This window comes from Dama dama, chromosome 32 (assembly GCF_033118175.1).
Source record: "Dama dama isolate Ldn47 chromosome 32, ASM3311817v1, whole genome shotgun sequence".
Taxonomy (NCBI): Eukaryota; Metazoa; Chordata; class Mammalia; order Artiodactyla; family Cervidae; genus Dama; species Dama dama.
Genome location: NC_083712.1, coordinates 39,935,871 through 39,961,371, shown reverse-complemented (window position 1 = coordinate 39,961,371; position 25,501 = coordinate 39,935,871). Strand labels below are relative to the sequence as shown.

The window sequence follows — 25,501 nt, the reverse complement described above, 5'->3', positions numbered from 1 at the left end:
CCCTGCTTACTTAACTTATATGCAGAGTACATCATGAGAAATGCTGGGCTGGATGAAGCACAAGCTGGAATCAAGATTGCCGGGAGAAATATCAATAACCTCAGAAATACAGATGATATCACCCTTAAAGCAAAAAGCGAAGAAGAACTAAAGAGCCTCTTGATGAAAGTGAAAGAGGAGGGGGAAAAGTTGGCTTAAAACTTAACAATCAGAAAACTAAGGTCATGGCATCTGGTCCCATCATTTCATGGCAAATAGGTGGGGAAACAATGGAAACAGTGACAGACTTTACTTTCTTGGGCTCCAAAATCACTGCAGATGGTTACTGCAGCCATGAAATTAAAAGATGCTTGCTCCTTGGAAGAAAAGTTATGACCAAACTAGACAGCATATTAAAAAGCAGAGACATTACTTTGCCAACCAAGGTCCATCTAGTCAAAACCATGGTTTTTCTAGTAGTCATGTATGGATGTGAGAGTTGGACTATAAAGAAATCTGAGCACCAAAGAATTGATGCTTTTGAACTGTGGTGTTGGAGAAGACTCTTGAGTCCCTTGGACTGCAAGGAGATCCAACCCAGTCTATCCTAAAGGAAATCAGTCCTGAATATTCATTGGAAGGACTGATACTGAAGCTGAAATTCCAATACTTTGGCCACCTGATGCAAAGAACTGACTCTTTGGAAAAGACCCTGATGCTGAGAAAGATTGAAGGTGGGAGGAGAAGGGGACGACAGAGGATGAGACGGTTGAATGGCATCACTGACTTGATGGACATGAGTTTGAGTAAGCTCTGGGAGTTGGTGATGGACAGGGAAGCCTGGCGTGCTGCAGTCCATGGGGTCACAGAGAGTTGGACATGACTGAGCGACTGAACTGACCTGATTTCTCCCAAGCCAGCCAAAGAATCTTCTGACATTTCCCACCTTTTAAGGGCTCATATTATTAGGTGAGGCTCCACTTAGAATGATCTCCTTTGGATTGATTCAAAGTTGGCTAATTATGGATCTTAATAAGGTCTTTTTAAAATCCCTTCATATTTTCTATATAAACTAATCATAGGGACGATAGTCCACCATGTAGTCACTGGTTCTCGCCCAACTCAGAGGGAAGATTCTCCAAGAAAATACCACAGTAATGATGGGGAATATCTTAAGAGTTCCACCTAGCAAAGTTACTTTCTCCAGAATGAACCATACTAAGTCTAACTGACCATCTATAAAATATAAAAGTAGGTAATAATATCTACCTTAGTGGATTATTACTAAAATTAAGATGATATTATTTAGTCACTCAATTCCAAGCTAATCCTTCTCCATTTTCTTTTAAGTTAGAGAAGGTTTCTATTATTTACCAGCCATTTCCATGATTTTATATTTTCCCCCACTATTTACTGGAATTTTTTGCCTTCTCCTAATTCTGTCTCTTTCTACAATTTCTTTTTAAAGTTTTTATTTTCTAGTGTTCCTCTTTTTTTCCATTTATTTTTATTATTTGGAGGCTAATTACTTTTTCTACAATTTTTAAACATTAGCCCATCAAAGGCGATTGTGCATATACTGTGAGGGCAGGTAACATTATTCTGAGTATTGACGATGTTTAATCAGTTCAGTTGTGAATCTGAGACTACCAGGTTAGAAATATTCTTCATCCAACCCTATCTTTACTAATCCAAATATTAGTGAAATATTCCTTCTAAAGGTACCAATGTGCCCTATTACTAATTTCTCCCTTGAATACCCTCTCTCATGTTAGGGACTTTCTCTCAGCTTAGTCTGGGTTTTGCATGGTAATATGGAAACACCAAAAGGGCAACATGTTGAAAACGTGAAATCGCATGTTAAATATTTCCTTAAGTCCAGTATACTGACCAAGTCTACAAAGTAAGAGAATGTGCCCTTCCATAGTCCAAATGGTGTACTTAGATTCTCTCTACCCTATTATCAAATACTATGAGGCACAATCCCCTTCATAGATCACTGCCTTGTTGTGGCAAAGGGGCTTGCTTCACCTTCAATGAAGCTATGAACCATGCTGTGTGGAGCCACGCAAGATGGACAGGTTACAGTGAAGAGTTCTGACAAAACATGGTCCACTGGTGGAGATAATGGCAATCCATTCCAGTATTCTTCCCTGGAAAAAGCCATTAACAGTATGAAAAGGCAAAAAGATATGACACCGGAAGATGAGCCCCCAGGTCAGAAGGGGGATAGAGCTACTGGGGTAGAGCAGAGGGCACTTATTAATAGTTCCAGAAAGAATGAAGCGGCTGGGCCAAAGCAGAAACACTGCTTAGTTGTGGATATATCTGGTGGCGAAAATAAAGTCTGATCCTGTAAAGAACAATATTGCATAGGAACCTGGAATGTTAGGTCCATGAATCAAGGTAAATTGAACGTGGTCAAGCAGGAGACTGCAAGATTGAAAATCAACATCTTAGGAATCAGTGAACCAAAATATATAGGAATAGCCGAATTTAATTAGGATGACCATTATATCTACTACTATTGTCAAGAATCCCTTAGAAGAAATGGAGCAGCCCTCACAGTCAACAAAAGAGTCTGAAATGCAGTACTTGGGTGAAACCTCAAAAATGACAGAATGATGTCAATTTGTTTCCAAGGCAAACCATTCAACGTCACAGTAAACCAACAACTGTGCGTAAGAAGTTAAGGTTGACCGGTTCTTTGAAGACATACAATACCTTCTAGAACTAACACAAAAAAGATGTCCTTTTCATCATAGGGGATTTGAATGCAAAAGTAGGAATTCAAGAGATACTCAGAAAAACAGGCAAGTTTGGTCTTGGAATACAAAATGAATCAAGACAAAGGCTAACAGAGTTTTGTCAAGAAAACATGCTGGTCATAAAAAAGTACCCTTTTTCAACAACCCAAGAGAGGACTCTATACATGAACATCACCAGATGGTCAATACCATAATCAGATTGATTTTATTCTTTTCTGACGAAGATGGAGAAGCTCTACACAATCAGCAAAAACAAGACCTGGGGTTGATTGTGGCTCAGATCAACAGCTCCTTATTGCAAAATTCAGGCTCTAATTGAAGAAAGTAGGGAAAACCACTAGGCCATTCAGGTATGACCCCAATCACATTCCTAATACAGTAGAAGTGATTAATAGATTCAAGGGATTATATCTGGTAGAGTTCCTGAAGGGCTGTGGACAGAGATTTGTAACAAACCATCCCAAAGAAAAAAAATGCAAGAAGGCAAAGTGGTTGTCTGATGGGGCTTTACAAATACATAAGAAAAGAAGAGAAGTGAAAGGCAAGGGAGAAAGGGGAAAATATACCCAATTGAATTCAGAGTTCCACAGAACAGCAAAGAGAGATAAGAAGACTTTCTTAAGTGAATAACACAGAGAAGTGGAGGGAAACAATAGAATGGTATAGACTAGGAATTTCTTCAAGAAAACTGGAGATATCAAAGGAATATTTCATGCAAGGATGGGCACAATAAAGGACAGAAACAGTAAGGACCTAACAGAAGCAAAAGAGATTCAGAAGACATGGCAAGGATACACAGAATAATTATACAAAAAAGTCTTAATGACCCAGATATCTACAATGGTGTGGTCACTCATCTAAGGCCAGATATCCTCGAGTGTGAAGTTAAGTGAGTCTTAGGAAGCATTACTACTAACAAAGCTAATGGTGAAAGAAATCCTGCTGAGCTATTTAAAATCATGTATGTGGGGTTCTCATATGTATGAACTAACATCTTATTTCTCCAGTTAATCTGTCTTCTGTCATTTTAGTTATTTGACCAGGCAAAAGAACCAGAGAAGTTAATGGGGATGGGAAAAAATAAATAAAATAAAGTAGAAGCAACTTGGACTTCATCCAAAGCTGTGATCAAGCATTTAAAAATAAAAAGAAAGTCAAAATACAGAAATTAATTGAATTTCTGAACACTAACAACAGCTGAATTTTTTTTTTAATTCCATTCCCAATAGCATCAAAATCAATATGATACTTTGGAATCAACTTAACCAAGTAAGAGATGTATAGCCTGAAAACTGCAAGATCTTCATGAAAGAACTCTAAGAAGACACAAAAAGAAAGATATTCTGTTATCATGGGTCAAAGAATTTACATAATTAAAATATCCATATAGGAACTTCCCTGGTGGACTAGTGGTTAAGAATCTGTCTTGCAATGTAAGGGACATGGGTTCGATCCCTGGTCAGGAAGCTAAGATTTCACATGCCACAGAGCAACTAAGTCTGCACACCGCAAGGACTTAATCTGTGTGCCACAACTAGAGTCTCTGTGTTGTAACAAAGATCCTGTGTGCCACAATTAAGACCTGAGAGAGTCAAATAAATATTTAAAGAAAAAAAGAAGTCCTTATCATCCAATGCCATCTACAGATTCAATGCAATCCCTAACAAAATTCCAAAGGTATTTTTCATAGAAATACAAAAAACAATTTGAAAATTTGTATGGAACCACAAGAGATCCTGAATAGCCAAAGCAATCTTGAGAAAGAACAAAGCTAGAGGTACACCTTCCTTGTTACAATTATATAACAAAGCTATAGAAATTAAAACACTATAGTACTGGCCTAAGAATAGACAAAAAGACCAATAGAATAAGACTGAGAGCCCAGAAACAACCCCCCACAATATACTAAACTAAGATTTGACAAGGGAGTCAAGAATACTCAATTAGGAAAGGAGAATCTCTTCAACAAATAGTTTTGAGAAAGCTGGACAGCCACAGGCAAAAGAATGCAATTGATCCCCAACCTCACATAGCTCAAAAAAAAAAAAAATGAATTCATAAAGACTTAAATGCAAAAAGAAAGAAAACACCTAGAAGAAAACACAAGGGGAGATCTATTTAACATGATTCTTGGTAATGACTTTTTCAATATGACACCAAAAGCATTAGCAACAAAGGCAAAAATAAAAAGTGGGACTTCATCAAACTGAAAAGTTTTTGCACAGAAAAAGAAACAATTAAAAAATGTACCACTTTGGCATATTTTGAGCTAAAGGCTATATATATATATATATATAGCCTTTATATATATATATATATATATATATATATATATATATATATATATATGCCACCCTTCCCTTAACTACCTAGAAGAATTTAAATTAGGGACTTTTTTCCCCCAGAAAAATATTTAATATCAAAGATAAATTCTATCTCACTGGCCTGATCTGGATGGCAAGGCAAATATATAATTACCAAACATCTGCTCTTCTTATCATCCTGTGAATGACCCTCCTGTCCTTAAAAGCCCCAGGCCCCGATCTCATTCCTTAGTGCAGGACAGCATATACAACTCATTTTATCTTTCTGTCTCTGAACCTCTTATGTGATCTCCGATTCTCTCATGTATGTGGGGTTCTCAGATGTATGAACTAAAATTTTATTTCTCCAGTTAATCTGTCTTATGTCATTTTAATTATTTGACCAGGCGAAAGAACCAGAGAAGGCAATGAGGATGGGAAATTTCCCCCTTTCTGATAGTGTGGATCAGCAAAGAAAACATGAGATATAAATATTCAGTCCTGAGAAAGAAGGAAATCCTGCCTTTTGCAGCAACATGGACTCTGAGGGCATTATGCTAAGTGAAATAAGTCAGACAGGGAAAGACAATACTCTATGATAATACTTATATGTGGAATCTAATTGAATTGAGAGAAACAAAGAGTAGAGCAATAGTTACCACAGGCTGCAAGGTGGGGAAAATGGGGAGGTGTTCAAAGGTTACAAATTTCCAGTTATAACATGAAAAACTTCTTGGAATCTTACACACAGCATGATGTTTATACTTAGTAATATCAAATTATATACCTGAAAGTTGCTAAGAAAGTATATCTTAAATAACCTCACCATGAAAAAGAAATGGTAATTATGTGACATAATGGAAGTTTAGCTAACACTATGGTGGTAATCATTCTGAAATATATAAAAGTACCAAATCAATAATTGTACACCTTAAACTTACTGAATGTTATATGTCAATTGTGCATCAGTAAAGCTTGTGGTTGAAGAGACTTAAACTTACCTGAAACTGTAACTATACTAGAAAAAAAGAGATAGAGAAAGCTCTCGGATACTAATCTGGGCAATATTTTTTGGATGACATGAAAGCACAGGCAACAATAGATAAGTAGGACTGCATCAAAATAAAACACTCAGCAAAGAAAATAAGCAACAAAGCAAAAATGAAACCTACAGAATGGGAGAAAAAATTAGCAAACCATATAGCTGATAAGGGATTAATTTCTAAAATATGTTACTCATAATTAAATAAGAAAGATAAAGAGATTTAAAAATAGCAAAGGACCTAAATGGATATTTCTCCAAATAAAAGCCAAATGACCATCAGATACGTGAAAACGGACTCAACATCACTAATCATCAGGGAAATGCAAATCAAAACCACAACTCACACCTTTTAGGATAGTGTGTTATCAAAGAGAAAAAGATAATAAGTATTAGCAAGAATGTGGAGAAAATGAAACTTTTATATACTGTTGATGGGAGTGAAAATTGGCACAGTCATTATGGAAAACAGTAGACAGGCTTCTCAAAAATGCACCACCTTAGGATCCAGCAAGCATATTACTGGGTATATACAGGCAATATGTTAAGCAGATGACTGTGGCAATTATTTCATAATGTATATGCATATCAAAATATTAGGTCATACACCTTAAACATATTTTTAATAAATTCAAAAACTAAAAAGAAATTGTGTGTGTGTGTGTTAGTTGCTTAGTTGTGTCTGACTCTTTGCAACCCCATAGACTGCAGCCCCACCAGGCCCCTCTGTCCATGGGATTCTCCAGGCAAGAACACTGGAGTGGGTTGCCACTTCCTTCTCCAAAAAAGAGATTTTAAACAGAATAAATAATTTAAATATATCTAATTGACCATTGTCTTGGTAATGTTAATGAAAATATTGAGGACCAACTATATAGATGTTACAAATCAATACCTTTTCCAAATACACTCTCACAACGTGCATCAATATCTTGGCAGCCTCCATCATAACAAAAAGCTTTTCCTCCTTCACATTTCCGTCCATTGAGTATAGTTATATCAGCCGGACACCTTCCAGAGCTTCCATTACAAACCTCAGGAATATCACATTCAGGATGTGCAATGGGCCTACATGTAGCACCTGCTTGCATAAACTAGTAGAAATTAAAATATAAAAAGTAAAGCATTATATATGATTATTGTGTTTACCAATATTTAATCTTGCTCTAATTCCATTTATAGCTTAATGAAGTACTTATTCATTAGTGTCTCTCAGTACCTTCCTGTTATAAAACATTATAATAATCATACTGAATAAAACTGAATGTTATCAACCAAAACAGGAGGTAAGGAATATGCACAAGGAAAAGTATATTACAAATATGATACAATGAGAGCCCAAGTTTTGGCTAGAAGGCAGGAAAAGTAGCTTTTAGCTTGGGATAATTATTATTTTAGGGAATATTGTGAAATTTAGGTACTTTCTAAATAAAATATACTTATTCAAACCATAGTCTTAAAGTATGGAATATCTGTAATTCTATGAAAATGTGAAACCTAAAAAACTGAGAATAGAATGCAAAGAATGATTAAGAAGGCAGTTCAACTACTAAAGTCTTTGGGGAAAAAAGGAACCCAATAGTAAACTTTCTCCTGACTTATCCTATGGGTCATCAACATTTTCTTGTATAGCATTCTTAAAATTTATATAAAGAACATTAACAGGGCATTTATCTTATACTTCTTAATTGATGGCTTCTAGTTTATACTATAAAGATCACAGAGCAAAGAATTAACCATGGTAAGATTCCAGGGTTAGGGGAAACCATATCAGTTAACTACAGTGAAGAACACAGAACCAGTGGCAGATCATTCAATAGAGGGCTTCTCATGTGATGAATCTGTCACATACATGTTGGAAGAGCTGAAAAGTAAAACAGGGGACAGGAATGAACATCTTCATCATATAAGCTAAAATGTAACCTTTAAGTCAAATGGTCTTTGTATAACAAATTCATAGTTTAAATTTTGTGCTGACATGCAGCATTTGGAAAGTGTTATATCTAGTGAGTTTCATTATTTATGCATTTATGGGAAATTGCATACTCACAAATACCCATCATAACCTAAAAAATCATTTTTTATAAAAATACAAATATTGGATAAAAAACGAAAATAGTCCCTTTCAATGAAGATGTTCTGCATCAAAGAATTCTGTCATAGCTGTCAATCAAGGCTTAAAACCAATAGCATCATTAGGGAGAATAATGGCATTATAAGGAGGACTCAACATCCAACTATATAATCCATAAAATTAGACACATCACTCTGAACTTATTTTTGTCTTTACATGAAAAGTCATTTATTTTGAGTTATAACTAAGTGTCTGTATTCAAAATAACCAAGACACGTTTCACTTTATACTTAGAAGATGGTAATAAACTAAAATCATACTTTACAGTTGTTGCAGCATAATCCTTTATCACATTCTGAACCTGGTTTCAGCACACAAGTACGAGGATTACAACAGTTGTCAGGCCCACATTGCTATAAATGAGTGGAATACACAATAAAAGTATGTCATGGAAACAACATAAACTTTGGCAAGAGCTATGTTACAGTTTTTTAATTTGGGGGGGAGAAATATGCATGCTGTCGACACTTATAGATTTTTGCATCTTTAAACAATTAAAATACTATGGTGGAACTTACTTTTAATCAACTAGACAACTGGGGAAAATATATAAAACAACTTTTTTTTTTTTTTAGAAACTAAATATTGTAACAGAGAATAGTGGCACCTCCAGTGCCTAAATGGTGAGAGGAAAGGGGAGATACAGATCAAAGGGTACAGACTTTCATTAATAAAATGAGTTTGTTGTCAGGATCTACAGTTAACAATACTGCATTATACAGGTGAAATTTGCTAAGAAGATAGAAATGGTTTTAATGATAACTGTGTGAGATGATGGACATTTCAACTGGTTTGATCGTGAGAACCATTTCACAATGTATACATATATGAAAACATCACATTGAAACCTTAAGCCATATACAATTTTTATTTGCCAATGATACCTCAGTAAATCAGGGCAGGGAAAGAGGTAGGTATGGGACTTCCCTGGAGGAAGTGGTTAAGACTCCATGCTTCCAATACAAGGCATGCGAGTTAGATCCCACATGGAAATAAGATCCCACATTCTTTGGAACACAGTCAAAAAAATAAATAAAATTTTAAAAAAAAATTTAAAGGGGTGAGTAGAGTTTAGACCCACTGCAAAGTTAGAAAGAACAGTCCCCAAGAGTGTCCTCATTTTCACCAGTCACAAGCTCAGTGGATTCCCAAAACCACACTCATGATGAAAACTACAGAACTTGATGAAGAAAATCAAATAAAGTATAAATAAATGAAGAGAATGTTCATATTCATGGATAGGAAGACTTCATATTGTTAAGATGTCAGTTCTTCACAACTTGATGTTCAATGCAATTACAATAAAAAGTCCAGCAATTGTTTTTTGACATTGTCAAACTGATCCTAAGGTTTATACAGAAAGGCAAAACAGCGTAGACAACATAATGTTGAGGAGGAGAAAGTAGGAGGAGCAGCAATAGAAGGAAGAAAACTGAAGGACTTAAAATACCTAGTTTCAAAACTCAATAGAAACTATAATTACGGTACTGTAGTATGTACAAAGGAAATCAGTCCTGAATATTCATTGGAAGGACTGTTGCTGAAGCTAAAACTACAATACTTTGGCCACCTGATGCAAAGAATCGACTCATTGGGAAAGACCCTGATGCTGGGAAAGATTGAGGGCAGGAGGAGAAGGGGACGACAGAGAATGAGATGGTTGGATGGCATCACTGACTCAATGGACATGGGTTTGGGTGGACTCCGGGAGTTGGTGATGGACAGGGAGGCCTGGCTTGCTGCAGTTCATGGGGTCGAAAAGAGTCGGACATGACTGAGCGATGAAGTACATACAAAAAAATAGATAAAGAGTTTATTAGAACAAAATGGAGACCTCAGAAATTAACCTACATAGAGATAATGAAATCTTTGATAATGGAACAAATGCAAATCAGTGGAGAATAAAAGCGTTTTCAACAAATGGTGTTGGAACAACTGGGCATTCACATGAAAAACTCTAGATATTGACTCTACACATTTCACACACACACACACACACACACACAAATAATAATTCAAAGGGATCGTAAATCTAAAATTAAATTGCAAAACTATAAAACTTCTAGGAGGTTAGATTTAAGGGGGTAAATCTACTGCCGAGTGCTCTTTCACAATAAATAAACAGGAATAGTACCAAATCTTAAACAAATTCTTTCAGAAGGTAGGAGTAGGGAGCATATTCCAACTCTTTTTATGAGCCCATAATTACCCTGATACAAAAATCAGAAGAAAAGATTGCAAAAAAAGAAAAAACTACAGACCACAATCCCCTTCTAAAAATACATTCCATAATCCTGAACAAAATGGTAAATTAAAATGATTATATACATGTGTGTGTGTGTGTGTGTGTGTGTATATATATATATATATATATATATAAAATAACACAAGTGCAGCTAATCTCAAGATTGCATGATGGCTGGGTTAGCACTCAAAAAGCAATGAATGAAATGCATCACGTTAATAGAAGAAAAAAAAACCAGAAAATTAATATGATCAGCTCAATAGAAATAGAAATATTTGAGAATATTCAAGATGAATTCTTAATTGAAAATTCTTAGCTAACTAAGATTACACTTAATGTAGAGAAATTGAAAGCATTTCCCCTAAGATCAAGAACATGGCAATAACACCCACTCTCAATATGCCTATTCAGTTTTTGGAACTTTATTTCTGAGGTCTCCAAAGAGTTCTAATAAATTCTTTGTCTATTTTTTTTGTGTTACTACATTGACATTATTATAGTTTTTATTAAGTTTTGAAACTGGGTATTTTCAGTCCTTCAGTTTTCCTGAAAACCTAGCTAGAGTAATTGGGCAAGGAAAAAAAAAAAAAGTCAACCAAAGAAAAAGAGAAGTAAAACTGTGGTTATTTGCTAATAGTATGATCCTACATACAGAAAATCTCAAAGAACTGTCAAAAAACTAGAGTTATTCAATGATTTCGATTAAGTGGCAAGATACAAAGTCAACATACAGAAATCAATCACATTTCTATATGTTAATAATGAAGCTTCTGCAACAAAAATTTTACAAATCCATCCCATTTACAACAGTATTAAAAACAACAAAATACTTAGAAATAATTTTAACCAAGAAAGTGAAAGATCTGCCTAATGAAAATCACAAAACTTTGCTGAAGAAAATTTTAAAAAAGACATGAAGACAAGAAGAAATGGAAAGATATCCTATGTTCATGGATTGGAAAAATTAATATTATTCAAATGGCTATGTGACACAAAACCATCTACAGAGTCAACATAATCCCCATAAAAATACTAAAGGCATTCTTCACAATAATAGAGAAAATAATCCCAAAATTTGCATGGAAGCTCAAAAGACTCCAAATAGGCAAAATGACTTTGAGGGGAAAAAAAAAACCTGGAGGTATCATGCTTCTGAATTTCAAACTAAACCACAAAGCCATAGTAATAAAAACCACAGGTGTGTGGAAACACAAAAGATCCCCAACAGCCAAAACAATCTTGAGAAAGAAAAACAAAGCTGGAAGTATCACACTCTTTGATTTCAAATTACAGCTGGTCCTCCAAATCTGTGAGTTATGCACCATGGTTTCAACCAATCTTAGATTGAAATTATTCAGAAAAAGATCCAGAAAGTTCCAAAAAGCAAAACTTAAATTTGCTGCATTCTGGCAATTATTTACATAGCATTTACATTTTATTTACAAAGCATTTACATTGTATTAGGTATTAGAAGTAACCTAGAAATGATTTAAAATAGTAGGCATATATTGGTAGGTTATGGGCCATTTATAAAAAGAATTTTAACATGTATAGATTTTAGCATCCTTTAAGGGTCCTAGAATCAATCTCCTATAGATATCAAGGGACAACCATTTCCTATAAAGCTACAGTAAGTAAAACAGTATGTTTTGCTTCCTACAAAGTTACCATAGTCAAAACAGAACAGTACTGGCACAAATACAGACTCACAGATCAATGGAACACAATTGAGAGCACAAAAATAAACCCACACATGCACAGACAATAAATTTACAACAAAGAATACACTACAGAGAAAGGAGAGTCTCTTCAATAAATGGCGTCGAGAAAACTGTACGGCCACATGCAAAAGGAAGAAACTAGAGTACTACCTCACACCATAAAGAAAAATGAACTCAAAATGGATTGATTTGAATATAAGACATGAATCCATAAAATTCCTAGAAGAAAACGTAGGCAATAATCTCACTGATGTTGATCTCATAAGGGTAAGGTTTTTGTCGCTCTGAATTGAAAGGCAAGAGTAACAAAAGCAGAATAAACAAACAAAATAAATAAATAAACAAAATACATCAAACTGAAATGTTTCCTCACAGCAAAGAAAACCATCTCAAAGTGAAAAAGCAACTTACTGAATAAAAATATATTTGCAAATCATATATCTGATATGGAGTTAATATCCAAAATACATAAAACACATATACAATCAATAACAAAATAACAAACAACCTGACTAAAAAAATGGACACAGAACCTGAACAGACATTTCCAAAGAAGACACAGAGGTGGACAACAGGCACATGAAAAGATAATCAACATAATTATTAGGAAAATGCAAATCAGACTACAATAAGATATCACCTCACACCTTTTAGAATAACTATTATCAAAAATAAAAAATAACAAATGTTGGAGAGAACACGGAGAAAAGGGAACCCTAGTCCACTATTGGTAAGACCAAAAATCGGTGCAGCCACTATGGAAAACGGTATGGTGATTACTCAAAAAACTAAGAATCAAATTATCATACAATCTGCTATTCCACTTCTGGGTATTTATCCAAATAATACAAACACACTAACTAGAAAAAAATATATGCACTCTGTTTATTGCAGCATTATTTATAACCAAGATGTGGAAGCAACCTAAGGGGCTTCCCTGGTGGCTCAGATGGTAAAGAATTCACCCGTAATGCAGGAGATACAGATTCTATTCCTGGTCAGGAAGATCCCCTGGAGAAGGAAATGGGTACCTACTCCAATATTCTTGCCTGGAGAATCCCATGTAAGAAGCCTGGCAGGCTTGGGGTCCTTGGGGTCACAAAGAGTCGGACAAGACTGAGCGACTAAACATGCACCAGTATGGAAGCAACCGAAGTGTCCATTGAAGGAAGAATGGATAAAGAAGACCCAGTATACATACACAATGGAACACTTCACGCTCAATCCCTCTGTAATGTTCGACTCTTTGCAACTCTGCGGACTGTAGCCTGTCAGACACCTCCTCCTCCTTGCTGGGATTTTACCAGCAAGAATACTGAAGTGAGTTGCCATTTCCTTCTCCAGGGGATCTTCCCAACCCAGGGATCAACCAGGGTCTCCTGCATTGCAGGCAGATTCTTTACCACTGAGCCACAGGGGAAGTCAATGGAATACTTACTCGTTGATAAAAGGAGAGAAACCTTGCTGTTTGCAACAACATGGATAAACCTTGAAAGTATTACACTAAGAGAAATAACTCAAATGGAGAAAGACACCATATAATTTCATTCATACGTAAAATCTAAAAAACAACAAAGCATTCAAAAAAGCCAACTAAATAAAACCAAAAAACCTCATAGATACAGAGATCAGATTAGTGGTTACCAGAAGGAAGTGGTTTAGGAAGTAAGAGAAAAGGGTGAAGGGAGTCAACCCTTTGGCATTAGATGGTAAGCAGACTTGTGGAGCTGGTCACTTTGTAATGTACATGTACATGTAATGTACATGTAATGTAATGTAGATGGTTAATCATAATGCTGTACCTATGAAACATATAATAAAACAAACACCAACATGATGCTGGGACAAAAACAGACATGTCAATCAGCCAAAGGGAACAGAGAACTTAAAACTAAACTCTGGCACATATGGTATACTAATATTCAACAAGGAAGTCAAGAATAGCCAATGAGGAAAGTACACTCTTTTCAACAACCAGGAAAACTGGAGAAACACATGCAAAACAATGACATTGACTCCTATCCCACAATACCCGGAGAAATTAACTCAAAATGGATCAAAGATTTAAATATAAGATCTGATACCATGAAACCCCTAGAAGAAAATGTAGGTTAGAACCTCAGATACTGATCTTGGGTATAAATTTTGGAGCATGAAATCAAACTACAGCATGGACAAACTACAAAAGAAAAAAATCAACAAATGGGACATCAAACTCAAAAACTTTTGCACCTCAAAAGAAACACTTACCAAAATGGGAAAAAAAAAAGACCCTACATGATGGAAGAAAAATTCTGCAAAGCATGTATCAGATAAGGGGTTAATATTAAACATATATAAAGAACTTATTCAATCTGATAACAAAAAAATACACTCCAATTTTAAAATGAACAGAACTAGATGTTTTTCTGAAAAGACATACAGATGGCCAATAGGCACATGAAAAGACACTCAACATCACCAATCATCAAGAAATACAAATCAAAACCACAATGAGACATCACTTCCCACCTGTTAGAATGGCTGTCATCAACAGTACAAGAGACAACAGATAGTGGAAAGGATGTGGTGAAGAGGGAAGCTTTATATATTGTTGGTGGGAATGTAAATTGGTCCAACCAATTGGTCCACTATGCAAAATAATATGGAGGTTGCTCAAAAAATTAAAAATAGATCTACCATATGGTCCAGCAATTCCAGTTCTGAGTATATACCCAAAGAAAATGAAAACTTAATTTCAAAGAGATATATGCACTCTGTATTTATCACAGTATTATTTAATATCAAAGATATAGAAACACCCAAAACACCCATCAATGGATTAATAGATAAAAAAAGATGTGCTACACATACACAATGGAAAGTTTTTCAGCCAAGAAAATGGAAGCAATCCTCCGATTTTCAACAACATGTACGAACCTTGAGTACATTATGCTAATGAGATAAGTTAAACAGAAAAAAGAATTGTGTGATATCACATATATGTGGAATCTAAAAAATTTAAACCTGTGAAAAACAGAGTAAAATGCTTATTACCAGAGGTTGTGGAGACAAAGGAATAAGAGTGATGGTATTTAAGGGTACAAACTTGTAACAAATAATAAATAAGCCATAGAAATCTACTGTACAATATAATGAATATAGGCAATACTACTTTATTATAGTGAAATGCAAAGGAGAAGGGGAAAGGTATATCCATCTGGATGCAAAGTTCCAGAGAATAGCAAGGAGAGATAAGAAAGCTTTTCTAAGTGATCAATGCAAAGAAACAGAGAAAAAATATAATGGGAAAGACTAGCAATCTCTTCAAGAAAATTAGATACCAAGGGAACGTTTCAAGCAAAGGTGGGCACAATAAGAGACAGAAATGGTATCAACCTAACAGAAGCAGAAGATATTAAGAAGAGGTGTCAACAATACACAGAAGAACTGTACAAAAAAAAATCTTAGTGAGCCAGATAACCACGATGGTGTGATCACTCACGTAGAGCCAGACATCCTGGAGTGTGAAATCAAATGGGCCTTAGGAAGCATCATTACGAACAAAGCTAGTGGAGGTAATGGAATTCCAGCTGAGCTTTTTCAAATCCTAAAAGATGATAGTGTGAAAGTGCTGCACTCAATAGGCCAGCAATTTTGGAAAACAGCCATGGCCACAGGACTGGAAAGGTCAGTTTTATTTCCAGTCCCAAAGAAAGGCATGAAGAAGGGAATGGCAACCCACTCCAGTATTCTTGCCTGGAAAATCCCATGCACAGAGGAGCCTGGCGGGCTACAGCCCATGGGGTCGCAGAGCTAGACACCACTGAGTGACTAAGCACACAAGAAAGGCAATGCCAAAGAATGTTCAGACTACCACACAACTGCACTCATCTCACACGCTAGCAAAGTAATGCTCAAGATTCTCCAGGATAAGCTTCAAAAGTACGTGCACCAAGAACTTTCAGATGTTCAAGCTGGATTTAGAAAAGGCAGAGGAATCAGACATCAAATTGCCAACATCGTTGGATCACAGAAAAAGCAAGAGAGTTCCAGAAAAATATCTACCTCTGCTTCATTGACAGCACTAAAGATGCTTCAGCTACACTGACTACACTTTGACTGTGTGGATCACAACAAACTGGAAAATTCTTCAAGAGATGGGAATACCAGACCACCTAACCTGCCTCCTGAGAAACCTGTATGCAGATCAAGAAGCAACAGTTAGAAATGGACATGGAACAACAGACTGGTTCCAAATTGGGAAAAGAGTATGTCAAAGTTGTATGTTGTCACCTTGCTTATTTAACTTATATGCAGAGTACATCATGCAAAATGCCAGGCTGGATGAAGCACAAGCTGGAATCAAGATTGCCAGGAGAAATATCAATAACCTCAGATATGCAGATGACACCACACTTACAGCAGAAAGCGAAGAGAAACTAAAAGAGCCACTTGATGAAGGTGAAAGAGGAGAGTGAAAAAGCTGGCTTAAAACTCAACATTCAAAAAACTAAGATCATGGCATATGGTCCCATTACTTCATGGAAAATAGATGGGGAAACAATAGAAACAGTGACAGACTTTATTATCTTGGGCTCCAAAATCACTGCAGATGGTGACTGCAGCCATGAAATTAAAAAACGCTTGCTCTTTGGAAGAAAAGCTATGACCAACCTAGACAGCATGTTGAAAAGCAAAGACATTACTTTGCTGATAAAGGTCCACATAGCCAAAGCTATGGCTTTTCCAGTAGTCAAGTATGGATGTGAGAATTGGACCATAAAGAAAGCTGAACACCAAAGAACTTATGCTTTTGAACTGTGGCGTTGGAGAAGACTCTTGAGAGTCCCTTGGACTGCAAAGAGATCAAACCAGTCAATCCTAAAGGAAACTGTCCTGAATATTCATTGGAAGGACCGATGCTGAAGCTGAAGCTCCTGTACTTTGGCCACCTGATTCAAAGAGCTGACTCATTAGAAAAGACCCTGATGCTGGGAAAGACTGAAGGCAGGAGGAGAAGGGGATGACAGAGGATGAGATGGCTGGATGGCATCATTGACTCGATGGACATGAGTTCAAGCAATCTCTAGGAGATGGTGAAGGACAGGGAAGCCTGGCGTGCTGCAGTCCATGGGGTCAGAAATAGTCGGACATGACTGAGCAACTGAACAACAACAAATGTACTATAATTGTGTGTGTGTGTGTGTGTGTGTGTGTGTACATGCTCAGTCACATCCAACTCTTTGAGACCCCATGAACTGTAGCCTGCAAGGCTCCTCTGTCCATGGGATTCTCCAGGCAAGGATACTGGAGTGGGCTGCCATTTCTTCTCCAAGGGATCTTCCTGACTCAGGGATTGAACTTCCATCTCTTTTGTCTCTTGCATTGGCAGGCGAATTCTTTGCAACTGACCCCAATTGGGAATCCCTATAATTATGTACTGTAGTAAACATCACCACATCAGCAATCAGATAACAATATATCAGTTCAGTTCAGTTCAGTCGCTCAGTCGTGTCCGACTCTTTGAGACACCATGAATCGCAGCATGCCAGGCCTCCCTGTCCATCACCAACTCCCGGAGTTTATTCATACATAAACATATATAAATATATTACAGTAAAACACTGTACAACTTAAACTTACAATATTTTACTTCAAATTTATTCAATTAAAAAAAAACACTCAGAAAATTTCCTGAATATGGTAAAGCACATCTATTTAAAGAAAAGCTTTTATCTAATATCATATTTAATGCTAAGTCAGAAAACTTTCTCCCCAAAAGTAAGATCAAAGGAAAGAAGGCTACTCTCAGCACTTCTAATAAAAACTATAATTCAGAAAAGTCCACTGCAATTTTTATACTAGTGATGTAATTGCTAAATAAAATTTTTAAACTATCAAAATAAGCAATCTATAGAAGAAATAAATAAAGAAGATCTGAATAAGTTAAGAGATACACAGTGTGCACAGATTGGCCTAACTAATATTGGTAAGAAGGTAATTCCCCTCAAATTGATTTATGAATACAACACAGTTCAAATCAAAGTCCCTACAACTATATGCCAATTCTTCAACTTACATGAAAACAAACTGGTCCTAGAATAGAAAAAGTATCTTGAAAAAGAGGACCAAAGTTTATTGATTTACACAAAATGTTTTTAAGACTTACTGTAAAAGTACATTAGTTAAGACTGTATAATTAGCATAAGGACAGACAAATACACAGAAAAGTATTAAGGGAAAGACACATACATATGGTTGTTTATTATCCTAGGAACAGGTGTTAACTGTTCTCTAAATGTTTGGGGAATTTACCTGTGAAGGAAGCCATTGGTCCTGGATTTTTTGTTGGTAATTTTATTACTATTATTACTGATTCAAAGTCATTACTGGCAATTGGCCTGTTCATCTTTTCTATTTCTCCCTGGTTTAGTATTAGGAGAGTACACATTTCTAAGAATTTGTACATTTCTTCCATTTTTCCCATTTTACTGGCATATTATTATTTGAAATAATCTCTTATGATCCTTTGAATTTATGTGGTGTTGGCTGTAGCTTCTCCTTTTACATTTCTGAGTTTATTGATTTGGGCTCTCTCTTTTTCTTGATGAGTCTAGCTAAAGGTTTATCAGTTTCCTTCATCCTTCTCAAAGAATCACCTCTTAGTTTCATTAATCTTTTGAATTTTTTAGCCTCTATTTCAATTACTTATACTCTGATCTTTATTATTTCTCTGCTTCTAATAACTTTTGGGTTTTATTTCTTTTGTTTTTTAGTTCCTTTAGGTGTAAACTCAGGTTGCTTGGTATTTTTCTTATTTCATAAGCTAAGTTTGTATCATTAAAAAAATTCCCTCAGAAATGCTTTCTTTTGCATGGATTTTGGATTATGGTGTTTTGTTTTCATTAGTCTATGGGTATTTTAAATTTTCTATTTGATTTCTTCCATGATCCATTAGTTGTCTAGCAGTATATTATTTAGCCTTGACATGTTTCTATTTTTTGTACTTTTTTTCTTGTAGTTAATATCTAGTCTCATAGCATTCTAGTCAGAAAAGATGCTGGATATGATTTCAATTTTCTTAAATTTACTGAGATTTGTTTTGTGACCTACCCTGGAGAATGTCACAAGGCAGCTGAAACAGTGTATTATGTTGCTTTGATGTGGAATACTCTGCATTTATATCTATAAACTCCATCTGGTCTGATGTGTCACTTAAGACCAGTCTTTCTAATGATTTTACATCATATGATCTGAAGATGTAAGTGAGGTGTGAAAGTCCCTTACTAATATTGTGTTTACTGTCAATGTCTCCTCTTACATCTGATATTTGCTTTATGTAATTAGGTGCACCTATGCAAGGAGATCCAACCAGTCCATCCTAAAGGAGATCAGTCCTCAGTGTTCATTGGAAGGACTAATGCTGAAGCTGAAACTCCAATATTTTGGCCACCTCATGCAAAGAGTTGACTCATTGGAAAAGACCCTGATGCTGGGAGGGATTGGGAGCAGGAGGAGAAGGGGACGACAGAGGATGAGATGGTTGGATGGCATCACTGACTCAATAGACACGAGTTTGAATAAGCTCCGGGAGTTGGTGATGGACAGGGAGGCCTGGCGTGCTGCGATTCATGGGGTCGCAAAGAGTTGGACACGACTGAGTGACTGAACTGAACTGAACTGATGTTAGTTGTGTTTGTTTAGTAGCCAAGTCATGGCCGATTTTTTTGTGACCTGCATCTCTTTCATTGGCAGGCAGATTTTTTTACCACTGAGCCACTTGTCCTATGTTGGATGCATATACATTTACAAACATTACATCTTCTTGGATTGATCCCTTAATCATTATATAATGTCCTTTGTCTAACAGTCTTTGTTTTGAAGTCTGTTTTATCTTATAAAATTAAGTATTGCCACCTCGGCTTTCTTTTGATTTCCATTTGCATCGAATACCTTTTCTGATTCCCTCACTTTCAACCTGTGTGTGTCTTTGCAACTGACCATGGGCAGACCTGAAGTGAGTCTCTTGGAGGCAGTATATGTACATATATAGGTCTCATTTTTTTTTATCCATTCAGTCATTCTGTTTCTTTTGATTGCAGCATTTAGTACAATTACATTTACAGTAATTATTGATAGATATGTATTTATTGCCATTTTGTTAAATGCAGGATACTAAAGCAATAGGAATCTGTTGCATTTCTGTATATTAATAATGAACAAACAAAAAAGAAATATAAAGACAATCCCATTTAGAATCACATCAAAAGAATAAAATATCTAAGAACAAATCTAAGGAGGTAAAACACCCATACTTGGAAAACTGTAAGACACAGATGAAAGAAACTGAAGATGATAAAAGCAAATGGAAAGTTATACAGTGCTCATGGACTGGCAGAATTAATATTGCTAAAAATGCCATAGTACCCAAAGCAAGCTACAGATTCAATGCAATTCTATCAAAATATTAATGGCATTTTTTCACAGAACTAAAACAAATAATTCTAAAATTTGTATGGAAACATAAGACTCCAAACAGCCAAAGCAATCTGAAGAAAGAATAACAGAGCTGGAAGTATCATACTCCTTGATTTCAAACTACAGTACAAAGAGACAACATCAAACAGCATGATACTGGCACAAAAACAGATACACAAATCCATGGAACAGAACAGACAGCCTAGAAATAAACCCATGCACTTATGGTCAACTAATTTTCAACAAAGGAGGCAAGAATATATAATAGAGAAAAGATAATCTCTTTAATAAGCAGTGCTGGGAATCTGGACAGCTACATTTAAGGAATAAAACTGAAACATTTTTTCACACCATACATTAAAATAAACTCAAAATAGACTAAATACATAAATGTAAGACCAGAAACCATAAAACTCCAAGAAGAAAACTTAGGCAGAATACTCTGACATTAACTGCAACAACATTTTTTGGATCTCTCTTAAGGCAAAGAAAACAAAAATAAACAAATGAGCTCTAATTAAACTTAAAAGCACAGGAAACTATTGGTTAAAGAAAAAAATAGCCTACTGAATGTGAGAAAATGTTTGCAAATAATATGGTTGATAAGGGGTTAATATTGAAAATAGGTAAACTGCTCATACAACTCAGTATCAAAAAACCAATCTCAGTATCATGAAAGTGAAAGTTGTGTCCGACTTTTTGTGACCCCATGGAATGTACAGTCCATGGAATTCTCCAGGCCAGAATACAGGAGTGGGCAGCCTTTCCCTTCTCCAGGGGGTCTTCCCAACCCAGGGATCGAACCTAGGTCTCCCACATTGCAGGCAGATTCTCTACCAGCTGAACCACCAGGGAAACCCAAGAATACTAGAGTGGGTAGCCTATCCCTTCTGCAGCAGATCTTCCCAACCCAGGAATTGACCTGGGGTCTCCTGCATTGCAGGCAGATTCTTTACCAACTGAGCTATCAGGGAAGCCCTAGTATCAAAAAAACCAACCTGATTTAAAAATAGGCAGAGACTTGAATACACATTTTTCTAAAGACATGCCAATAGGTACATGAAAAGGTGGCAACATCACTAAACATTAGGGAAATGCAAATCAAAACCATGATTGAGATCATCTCACATGTGTCAGAATTACTACCATCAAAAAGACCACAAATAAAAAATGTTGGTGAGCATGTGGAGAAACGAACCACTGTACACTATGTTTTCCACTACGGAAAACAGTATGGACATTCCTCAGAAAAGCAAAATTAAACTACCATATGATCCAGCAATTCCATTCCTGAATATATATCCAAAGAAAACAACACTAATTTAAAATTACACAGGCACCCTGTGTAATTCTTTATAATTGCCAAGATGCAGAAGCAACATAAGTGTCTGTCAACAGGTGAATAGATAAAGAAGATGTGGTGTGTGTGTGCATATATATATACATATGTATGTGCATATACACATATGTATATAATACATACATTATTCAGGCATAAAAAAAGAATGAAATTTTGCCATTTAAACTACATGAATGGAACCAGATAGTATTATGTTTAGTGAAGCAAGTCAAACAAAGACACTCTACATTATCACTTATATGTGGAATATAAATTTAAAAATGCATGAATATGACAAAACAGAAATAGACCCTCAGATATAAAGGCCAAACTTGTGGTTATCAGTGGGAACAGGGAAGAGGGTGATATGGGGGAATCAGAATCACCCACTGTTCAGATTGTAACATTAACAGTTTTCCCTCCATTGTGATTCCATTGTGAGGCAATATCCTAAAGGATACTTTATGGTCTGCTCCCACATTAATCTTCAATAAGACATTTATCAAATGTCCAGAGGTTAAGCACAGATTTGAAAATACTGCACATATTTAGTCTGGAACCAAAAGCTCATTCTAGACTTCCTTTTTGTCCTATCAGCAATAATTTTAGGGGAATAGTCTTAGCATTTGTCCAAAACTCTTCAACCTATTAAATCTAGATAGCATATTCCTGTATGCATTTTAACTTTATTTCATTATTGCGAATATTTTGCGTGGCACCCAGTCATGTTTGAGATACACAGCATTTATTACAAAGGGATGAACAGAAACAATAAATTTATCAATTTTCCAATTATTAGACTTACTTCCTCAGTACCACAGTCACAGACTTCATTTTCCTCCACTCTGCCATTGCCACAGATTGATGCTCGATGTCTCTGCATTTGTGGCTTATTCTGAAGACACTGGGCCCCCACGTTTGAAATGAAGTTTTCAAAGTCCCTCAAACTGCAATCGCTAAAAGTCTTCATACCACTGGATTGCCTAAACATGGATCCGTATAATGTCATTGGCATTTTTCTTCTGAAAACACAATTCTATATTATACAAATCAATTTCAAAATGTTAAATTCAAGAGGTAATGATAAATGTTCATAACAAATGCTTAGAGGCCAGTCATTCCTCAGGAAGACATGTGATTTCATTCACTGAACACATATTCTCTTAAAACAAAATCAAGTTCAACAGAAAAAACTAAACAACCCAATTAGAAAATGGGCAAAGGATTTGGATACACATTTCTGCAAAGAAGACACATATAAATGAACAATGGGTATATGAAAAGGTCATCAACATCACTAATCATCAAGGAAGTGCAAGTCAAAAGAAAAAACAATGAGCTATCACCTCATACCTGTTAAGATAGCTATGATTCTTTTTTTAATTTATTTCTTTAACTGGAGGAAAATTTCTTTACAATGCTGTATTGGTTTCTGCCATACAACAACACGAATCAGCTATAATTATATGTATGTACCCTCCCTCTTGATTCTTTAAAAAATAGATGAACATTGTTGGCAAGGACATGGAGAAACTGGAAACTTGGTACATTGTTCATGGAAATGTAAATCCAGTCTCTGCTGAAGACAGTAAAGAGGTTCCTCAAAAAATTAAAAATAGAATACCATATGATCTAGCAATCCTACTTCTAAGTATATATCCAAAACTATTGAAATTAGAATATCTAAGTGATATCCATACTCCTATGTTTATTGCAGCAATATTCACAATAGTAAACATATGGCAGCAACCTAAATGTCATTGAAAGATGAATGGATAAGCAAAATGTGGTACATACTTGCAATGGAATATAACTTGCAATGGAATATTATTCAATCTTTAAAAAAGGAAGCAAGTTCTGCCGTATGCAACAACAGTACAAAATCTCAAGGACATTATGCTAAGTGAAATAAGCTAGTCACAGAGTAGAAAATACTTCATGATTTCATTTATATGAGATATTTAGAAGATTCACACCCACAAATGCAGAGTTGCCAAGAGGCTAGGAGGAGCAGGAAATGGGGAGCTGTAAAATGGGTATAAAGTTTCAGTTATACAAGATGGATAAATTTTAGTGATCTGCTGTTCAACATAGTACCCATATCTAAGTAATAGCTTTAAAACTGGTTAAGAAAACTCCTGTTGAGTATTTCCACTATATATATATATATACTTATATATATATATATATATGTATGTATATATATATATATAAAGAATACAGTAGGGTTTCCCTGGTGGTCCAGTGATTAAGAATCTGCCTGCCAGTGCAGCAGACATGGGTCCAATCACTGGTCCAGGAAGATCCCACATGCTTTGGGGCAACTAAGCCCTGCACCACAGCTTCTGAGTCTGCCCTTGAGAGCCCTTGAGATGCAACTGCCGAAGCTACATGCAGCAACTACTGAAGACCAAATGCCCAAGAGCCCATGCTCCACAACAAAAGAAGCCACCACAATGTGAAGCCCGCACGCCAAAACTACAGAGTAGTCTCCACTCTCCACAACTAGAGAAAGCCCACACACAGCAACAAAGACCCAGGGCAGCCAAAAATAAATAAATAAATAAATAAATACTTAAAGAAAGAAAGAAAGAAAAGAACCGAGTAATTTTGGAGAATAACAAGATGGCTTCCAAATGACCAAATGACTTCCAAAGAGTAGGAAGACTCTAAGCTAACCTCCTCCCATGCACACATCAAATCTACAATTTACAGAGCAACTACTGATGATAAAGATTAGAAGAGTAGCAGAAAAGATCTTTTACAACTAAAGATATGAAGAAGGAACCATAAGTAGATGAGTGGGAGGGGTGGAGACATGATAAAGTCACGACTCATACTCCTGGACGGGTGACCCACCAGTGAGTTCGGCTCTAGCCTCCTCAAGAGCAGCCTCCCCCACCAGTCAGCTCCGCCCTCACCACCAGCCTCCCCAACAAGAACATACCACTAACCTTAGTATCTCTTGAACTCTGACCCCACCAACCAGTGGGCAAACACCAACCTCAGTACCACCAGAGCCCCATGGCCTGCCATGTCAGGACCCAGCTGACCCACTAGCAGGCAAGCAACAGCCCCAGGACTCTCTGAGCTCCAGACCTACACATGAGCAGATTAACAGTATTTTTGAGACACCGTGGGCCCTTTATTCGGCCAACCTGGGATTCAGCCCTGCTCACTAGCAGGCTGTCAACAGCTTCGGGACACACTGGACTGTGCAGTAAGCCATTTCAGGAACTGGTCCCACCAGCAGACAGATACGAGGTCCATGCAGGACCCCTGGCCCCTCAGCCACCCATCTCAATCCCAGTTCCAGCAACCACTGAGCAATGGGGCTCCACAGCCAGCCTCCTTGTGACACAGCTCCACCCACCAGTGGCTGGTGGCATCTGAACAAGGCAGAGATTAGCCATCAGTTGAAGAGGGGCCAACCCAGCCAAGTCCACAGGACAACCCACAGTAGTTAGCCCATGGCAACAGAAGGATACTCATAGCCCTCTCAGGGGGAAC

The 25,501-nt window shown here is 36.4% G+C and overlaps 1 protein-coding gene across 1 annotated transcript in view; it reads right to left on the bottom strand.

The window, feature by feature from the left end:
• Positions 1-25,501, bottom strand: part of LOC133050380 (disintegrin and metalloproteinase domain-containing protein 32-like) — a 145,849-nt gene that overhangs the window by 44,932 nt on the left and 75,416 nt on the right. The window contains exons 12-14 of the mRNA XM_061134531.1: positions 22,797-22,974; positions 8,487-8,579; positions 6,988-7,186 (exon numbers count right to left, since the gene is read on the bottom strand). Coding sequence (XP_060990514.1) covers positions 6,988-7,186; positions 8,487-8,579; positions 22,797-22,974 — 470 coding nt within the window. The remainder of the gene's footprint in view (positions 1-6,987; positions 7,187-8,486; positions 8,580-22,796; positions 22,975-25,501) is intronic.